Source organism: Echinococcus granulosus (genome assembly GCF_000524195.1).
Source record: "Echinococcus granulosus chromosome Unknown EG_S00026, whole genome shotgun sequence".
Classification (NCBI taxonomy): domain Eukaryota; kingdom Metazoa; phylum Platyhelminthes; class Cestoda; order Cyclophyllidea; family Taeniidae; genus Echinococcus; species Echinococcus granulosus.
In genome coordinates, this window is record NW_020170406.1 from 760,677 (window position 1) to 768,607 (window position 7,931).

At 41.3% G+C, this 7,931-nt stretch overlaps 2 protein-coding genes across 2 annotated transcripts in view; one reads left to right on the forward strand and one right to left on the reverse strand. All coding sequences in view use genetic code 11, as the record gives it.

Annotated features, from left to right (window-relative positions):
- Window positions 1–1,253: 1,253 nt before the first annotated feature.
- EGR_04312 (Leucine-rich repeat-containing protein 4C) lies at window positions 1,254–2,143 on the reverse strand (the record flags this gene model as incomplete). Its single annotated transcript, XM_024493561.1, has 2 exons — window positions 1,254–1,262; window positions 1,292–2,143. 2 exons carry the CDS (start codon window positions 2,141–2,143, stop codon window positions 1,254–1,256), a joined length of 861 nt encoding a protein of 286 aa, XP_024352069.1.
- Window positions 2,144–2,201: 58 nt separating this feature from the next.
- EGR_04313 (hypothetical protein) overlaps window positions 2,202–7,931 on the forward strand; it is a gene marked incomplete at both ends in the record, with an annotated part of 6,029 nt that continues 299 nt past the window's right edge. The window contains 3 exons of the mRNA XM_024493562.1: window positions 2,202–2,225; window positions 2,835–2,945; window positions 3,451–3,632. Coding sequence (XP_024352070.1) covers window positions 2,202–2,225; window positions 2,835–2,945; window positions 3,451–3,632 — 317 coding nt within the window. The remainder of the gene's footprint in view (window positions 2,226–2,834; window positions 2,946–3,450; window positions 3,633–7,931) is intronic.

The window sequence follows — 7,931 nt, forward strand, 5'->3', positions numbered from 1 at the left end:
TTGGTGAACCAGTCGCTTGTCGGTGTGATCTGATAGTGCACCACGTCAGTCATTTGGCCTGTTCCTTCACCTCCCGTAGGTGTCAGAGTGCATTCTGGCAGACAGAGGGCATCTATAAGGCGAAAGAGGCAAGCTTTTACTGTGTTCTTTCTGTCCGTGTATAATTTCAGGCATCAGTTTCCCGTCAGAGCAAAAAAAGGTCGTTTTGTACTTGCCCCCGTTAGAGTTGGATCATTGACTAATGGCAAAATATTTATATATGTTCGGGAATCATCTGCTATTCTGCTAAGTATGGGATTTATGGAAATTGTTTTAGCTAAATTCACTGGTAATGGTTTGAAATGGCATAAGACTTGAGTGCTTCTTCTTGAAATGAATTAGCTTTTATTGAGAAAACTTTATCTTTCTTATTCACCATTAATGATCAGGCTCAATGAAGGCCAGAATTGCTATAAGAAAAATCCATGAATTGTTTCATCAGAGATTGCATTTTTTCCAACTCTTACCACAAGCATCGCAAAGAATTATGATTCGAAAAAGTCGTGACAATCTTGGTAAATGTTATTCTGTCGACTAAACAAACACGGATTCGATGCTTGCACAAATGCTATTTGTAAAAATGAAGTCAACTCAAGTTTAAATAATATGGCCTGGATAAAGCTTTTTGACACGTTATTATCTTTGTTTCCTTATGAAATACGAGGTCCACTTGGGTTGGCCTTGTGAAAATGCATCATTTTATCAGATTGTTAACTTAATCGCTTTCAAGTTCTTCACTTCACTTAAATTTGGTATCATATCATAATTCTACACTACTTACATAAATTTAAATATAGATTCTTCCAATTAATTGGGAGGCTTATGGAAGAAACTCCCTTCCAAGAGTGATCAACGCACCATTTTTTTTTCATTAAAGATACTTTTAAAATGGGTAGTCTAAAGCTCCGTGACTCTTTGTTGGCTTGGTAAACAGAGAGGAGGAATTGTTCTATATGATGATGGTCTTTAGTAATGAGAAATGCAAGTCCTATCTCATATTCTTAATCTTTGCGGGAAACAGTAGACTCTTACCCGTAGTATCTCCGAATCGTCGATGCTGTTTCATCACGATGGGACGAAGTGGTTCACATTCCGCTCGCTCCTTTTGACAGCAATAGATCACCACACTGAGGAGCGTTAAACTGACGAGTAGTACTCCTCCGCCTACCACAACACCCGTCCACGCTGCACTCACCAGTGTAAATCCACCTTTGTCACGATGCCTTTGGTTCCACAGACGTTGATAGCCCACTCGAATGCGAAAGACAACGGCGTCCTTGCCCCGCGCATTTTCTGCCTCACATCGATACACCCCGTCGTCCACACCCGCCTGTACTTCACGCAACGTAAGATTGGTCTTGGTAAGGGAGTCTCCTAAAACTCGCTCAACCACACCTCTCTTCACCGCTGTTATTGCCGTCGGTTCTACCTCTCCCTCCTCACCTTCCATCTGACCACGGAACCACCGAACCCGACCTCTGGGCTCCGCATAGAAGTGGCACACCATCGTCACGGTCGAACCGACTTCCACCTCGGTGATCCGGTTCTCTACTCCGTTCTTATTTAGCGCTACCGGTGCACACTGAAACTCTGCTAACGGAAGATTAGCAATCATTCGGTTTTTTAGGGCCTCGGGGCTGTAACACAATGCAGTAGCATTGAGTCCACGTGCTATACGAGCAAGCCAGGTTAGATGGCAGTCACAGTTCCAAGTGTTACCATTTAAGTACAAACGTTTAAGGTTTCTCAATGATCGTAATTCGCTATCCAGGTGTATTGGCAAACCGTTGAAGGAGTTGTTGGCCAGACTGAGCTCCTGAAGATTTTTGAGTTCGCTGAGAGCGGTTGGTTGAAACACTAGGCCAGGAATTGTGTTTTCTAAACGCAGTTCTAGCAAGGATGGAGGAAAGAAGTTAGCAAGCAGTTGGCCGAGGGGATTTTCGGAGAGATCGAGCTCTCTCAGTTGCTTCAATTGGAGCAGAGCTACAATGGAAAAGCTGCCAGCTTGGACGGCTAGACGGTTGCCCCGAAGTAGGAGGCGCTGGAGTCGCGGTACCGCGTGAAAAGCATGATCGGTGATCTTCCAGAGAAGGTTTCTTTCCATTCGGAGACAAGTCAGTGCGGGGTAGGGTCGTAGTGCGTCTTCATGAAGTAGCTGGATGATGTTGTCTGAGACATCGAGGGTGGTGATTGCTAGACGGTTTTTGATTGGCGCTCCCACGGGAAGTGGAACATTGTGGAGGCTTCGGTTTCGGCAGGCGTACAGTCCTGATGTTGGTGGCGGTGGACATTTAAGATTGAAAGCTGTCCGAGTTAGGAGCAGTGCGGAAATTGCCAGGCTTTGTACGCAGAACATATTTTGCAAAATTGAACTCTCGAAAGTTATTGCAAATCATACTCTCTGTTTTGATTGGATAGTCGGGAGCATGGCCACGAATAGCTGTTACTTGGTCGTCCAATAAGCATCGGGTAAATTTTGTGTGAACAGTATTTCGATTGTATCGGCTTTATCAAACAGTGATAGTGTTATTTTAAAGGCTTACCAATGTGGTAATAATCCAATATAGTGTTTTGGTGCGCTCACTTCAACTTGGAAAGGGGACTTTCGTTGATTGAGTCCTGTTCCGTTTTTGGTGGAATGTAGTCTATTTCCTATGGACGATGCATTCTCATATGCTTTGACTTTAATCTGGAAGGTATCTTTCAAGAGACTTCCTGGTTTTATTAATATACCAATTTATCTGGAAGAAAGATGGACCTTTTTGTCCTTCAGTGTTCCTTGTTTTACCTTTCAGACTCTAAACGTACTGAACCCCATGCGTGAATGTCCTCAGGAGGTGCTTGATGACACAGACCTTGCTGGACCTCTGGTTTTCTGTCTCATCTTTGGTGGAACCCTACTGCTGGTAAGCTAGTAACAATAGATTAATCCCTCAGAACTTTTGAAAATGTGGCTTCGGTAGACTTCCTACTTGTAGTTTTGGAAATGGAGGAAGTCACAGCTATTCGACTCAACCCCACCCATTGGAATTATACTCGTTTCGTTAAGAACAGTTACTAAGTACAAACCCATGAGAAATAGGATAATGCATTATTTCTACTTGGAATCAAAAGCATAAGAGCGATGGCCGACATTGCAGCTCTTCAGCAGAGCTCCTAACTACCTAAAATGGCCTCTAGTTTGATCACTTTGGAAGGGGACAAAGACCTTTTTCAACTGGTTCTGAAAGTTCAATAGCTTGGTTAAATCAAGTTTGAGAACCGTCCTCCTGACACCTAGCTAGGGCGGATAACTAGTGATGAAAAGGAGTGTCACTGGGTCGTGATGGGAACCAGGTAGAGTTACATCATTGAGTCTTCTAATTTACTTACTAACGTGAATAGGGAAGGCTAAGAAATTTTTTCTTGTAGGCAGGCAAGGTACACTTCAACTACATCTACGGCATTGGACTCCTGGGGTGCCTTAGCATGTACACCCTTCTCTCCCTCATGGCACCACAGGGTGTGGCGCCTACATGCGTGGTCTCCGTCTTGGGCTATTGCATGCTCCCCATGTGCGTCCTCTCCACCGTGGGCATTGTCTTCTCCCTCAAGTGAGTGCTTATTTCTGCCTCATCTTACTTTCAGTTGATTTATCCGGTGATCGTATGGTTGAATCTAAGGCCAGACGTTTTGACTGCCTCATTTTCCCCAAATGAGTCGCTGAATTTATCCCATTTGCTACGATCTGATAGGTTTCAAGTGGTTGCAGATGTTTTGTCTTCCCCATTGGTCTAGTTTCTTTTCATAAGCACAATCATTTACTAGGTAGCTTTTAGAAATGTTTTGTCATTACATTTGTTTAGCTGGCCCTGCTTTTCTGTCTTTTTCAGACAATTTACCAATTCTCATATTTCATTTGCACCGCCTTTCTCTACTTTTCTCTTTCGAAACTTTACTGGGTACCTCCAATTAAAATGAAGCTTCTCCAAACGCATCATTTGGTGGAAAACTTCCACCCTTCTCGTTGCATCATGCACTAATTACCATAGGATTTTTTCAAACTGTTGTATTGGTTTGCACTTTAATTTTCTCTTCTTTGAATGGTTCTCAAGCTCTGCCTTCCCTCTCCAATCTCGGTTTTTATAGCACACTTTTATTTCGGAACTTGTTGATCAAATAGATTTTTCTTGCACCACTTTTATATCATTTAGAGAAGTCGTATTCAGCAGCTCAGAATTAGTATGAGCAATTTGATTCTGATACTGAATCACTTACGGCTTGGCGCTCTTCGTTCAGGACGACCCTCCATTCCTCGTAATATCGAAGCATTAGATTGTATCTAAACTGGTGAGTAGAGCGTCCAGAACAGTTTTCGTGAGGTAGAGGCTGTTTCATTCCTTGCATCTTCCTGCTGATATTCTTCTGTGATAACTATCGCCTTCTCTTAGCGTTAGCTTCAGGCAGTCACATGTTCACATCTGAAATAGATTAAACTTTCGGGAAATAAACGGTGTCAATAGTTTTTACTGACTGAGCCGGAGTATTTGATAAGATAAATTCACGTCAAGCTTGTCTCGTTGAGAAATGATTAACTCTAAATTGGAATAGGGGTTCTTTAAGTGAATAAAGGGCTTTACAAAATGTTCTGGACTAATTTAACCTATTTATAATAAACTATATGAACTTATTGAATTATCTCGTACGTTTCCGAGGCATATGCTCTTCTGTCTTCGTCAAATGAGTTCTTGGAATTCTTTGTTTTTGTGTACCTCTAACCATTTTTATTCAGTTGAAATATTCTCATTTTAGGCTATTTGTTCTACGTAAGCGTGCTTATCTAAATTGGTAGGGACTAAGCAGTCTTTTTTGCAAGTTTGATTGCGCTGTAAAAAGTAATCACGGGCTCAACTAAAGCTGCTCTGTTTGTTTTAAGAGCTCCTTCTCTAACGTCGTATTTTATTTTCATCTCTTCTTTGTGGGATTATTCAAGTCGCTAATTGGTAAGATTATTCCAATTTCATAGCCATTTCCGACAGATACTTATCTGGTAAGCTTTAAATAGTTCCTCAGGTTTTTGATTTGCGTACTACACTGTTTCCACTTTTTAGAGATACCAATCTTCCCCAAATAAATTTTGGTGGGCATTCCCACCTGTTTTGTTTAACTACCCTCTTTGTCTTGAAAGCTTTGATTAGCCTAAATTTGAGAATTTTGGGGTCGGACTTTGAATTTTGATCATACCCAAACAACCATCCCCTCTTTCTTTCCCGTCTCTCTCCCCAACTGATTCTTTAACGTCTTTCACTGTTGGTTTCATTACATTCTCCGCCATCTCAAATCGGGATTATACTCCTCTCGTTAGAATTCAGCTAATTTGTTAATTAGTTACAAATCTGTTAGTTTGAATGTTGATCTTTCATAGAAAAACTCTCTCAACTAATTGGCGTTTAACGGGTACTTATTCCTACCTCATTGTACATATACCAATAGCTACAGCTGATTGCCGGCTGGTTCTGAGGGCTCTAGTTTTCTTTTGATTGTCCTGATTTGTCTGTGATATCTGCCTTATTTTACCGCCATTCGATATGTACAGGTTTGCTAGGCTTTTGATTATATTAAAAGTCCTTTTTGCGGATCAGCGAGCAGTTAACTTATTTTTCTTTGTGGACAAATAATGGCGTAGTTTAATTCTAAGTTTGCTTTGATCTCTCTTATTAGTGAATTTGTTGTAAGATCTACTGTTCCCTCTGTCGTATACTTCAATTAAAACTTCGCCTGGTATGGGTTTGAGGAGTGTCCTCTTTGCTTTTCATTTGTTGGTTTACGAATATGATGAACAGTCATTATTATCTTACCTCTATTCACAGGGCAATTTTGATATAATCTGTTCGGTATCGAGTTTATAACTGCGAGTTATTCATGTTGAGACCTTAATTTTGTTGGATTTTTCACAGTAAAAACATGTTATTTTTACTTGTGATCTGTACAGACTGCTTGTTTTCCCTTCATTAGCGATTCTTTTTTTAGTCTTAAGTATTTTTGCACCCAGCGTTTAAGTTGGCCCAGAGGTGCGACTATTTTGATACGACCTTCTCCCTCTGGAGAGTATTTCTTATCATTTGATGGAACATCGAGGGTTTTCGACTAATTTTTGACATAAAGCCTATCACGTTTTCGAATGCCCAGTACATTGTGTAAGGTTTCTGAAGTCCTCGTTTTGATTTATCGCACCGAGCGTCTATGGTTTGTATTCTCGATTGGACTAATTTCATTTGATCAATTTTTCGGCAAAGTATTTTTGATAATCATTTAAATCACTAACCAATTCTGTTTTTGGGTTCAAGACGTAACACGCTTGCTGTTTTTGTTAAAATTGAAGCTGCACACCTGTTTATTCTTATTGGATCTTTCTGTCGACCAACTTCTCACCACGACTCCCACTTTCAAAGCCTATACATTTTAAGCATTGATTAACCCGCAGCTAGTCTTCCATTGAACAACTGCTTTTTTCCTAAACCCATCAAACAAACTGCTTTGGGAATGTGACAAAGCATAATTGCTTAAATATCATTCCTTGTGTAATAATCAGGGTTTATGGCACCTGCTTTCTCCTCATTTAATTGCATGATCCATCAACTTCCCATTTCACCTCTATTACGACCCTGCAGAGGGTTGAAAGTCGTTTCTATCTCATTAAAGTGTTTCTGTTCAGTTATCACTGGATTTGTGTGCTTAACACCGCCTCCCATGGGGATAATCTGTCTGGAAATGTGGGATCTTATTGCCTTCATCAATATCCTTGAGAATCGATGTTTCCTCTTGAGAACGTATTGCAGTCAGTAATAGTGGTTGCTGTTAACTGGGGTTTATGCATGTGGCCCGGACCCTATTAAACTTTCAACCGGCTCATCAATAGACAAGGACTTCCGGACGGTTGTTCTTATTGACCCACGTATGCAGGTAAAAAAGCTAAAGCACTTCAAGTGTGTACGCGTCTGGCGGCTGCCAACAGGGACCGCCTGAGTGAGTTACCCAGCACAGCTAAACATGATCTGTCACTCAGGCTCGATGTTGGAGAACTAACTTACTGGGAAATTGAGCAGGAACATTTGTGTCGCAGGCATCCACAGCAGTTGCACAGAATCACAGTATAGTATAAAAACAGCGTTCTCACTATGCATATTAACATATCACACATCGAAGCCTCAATCGGCAAATCGTTTGACCTGCGTGAACATTAAATTCACTCAAGGTAGGTTGTTCAGTGCCTTGAGAAACTGCGTCCTGGCTGACAAATGGAATGTTGGGGATGAACTATCTAAGAGAGAGATTGATGCGCTAACAAGTGGTTGGTATGGTTTTAGGTGATTGGTGTTTTAATGCTTTGAAATAAATATGTAAAGCAAAGGTAGCCTGATAGATAAACAATTGGTTTCCACAGCTATCGCATCAAGAAGCGGTCTTAGGACGGTTATTTGCCAAGAGAAGCAGCACACAAATGTCATAACAAAGTTGTGCGATCCCACTATTCAACCGTTTAAGGTAATCGGACGTCTATCGCAGTCAATTTTTCGGGATGGCCTTGTTGGAATCCACCCAGATGGAGTGACTATCTTGCAGGCGAATACGGGTTCAAATAACTCCTCTCAGACTAAACTGGTTATTAGTCTTAGTGAAGTGTTGTTGGTGCTCAGGTCAAATCAGGATTTGGGTTTAGAAGAAGAATTAATTTTTGGGAGTGGATATGCTCTTTATGTGTTCCCATAGTTCCTCCTACACTTATACTTTAATCCCACAAGTCAGCTAGGGCCTCGGATGCTTCGGCATAGAAAGATTTCCTGATGGCGCACCTCGGTGCATAGTATAGGCCAAATTTTCGTATTCGTAAATGATTGCGCTCACCACACTCG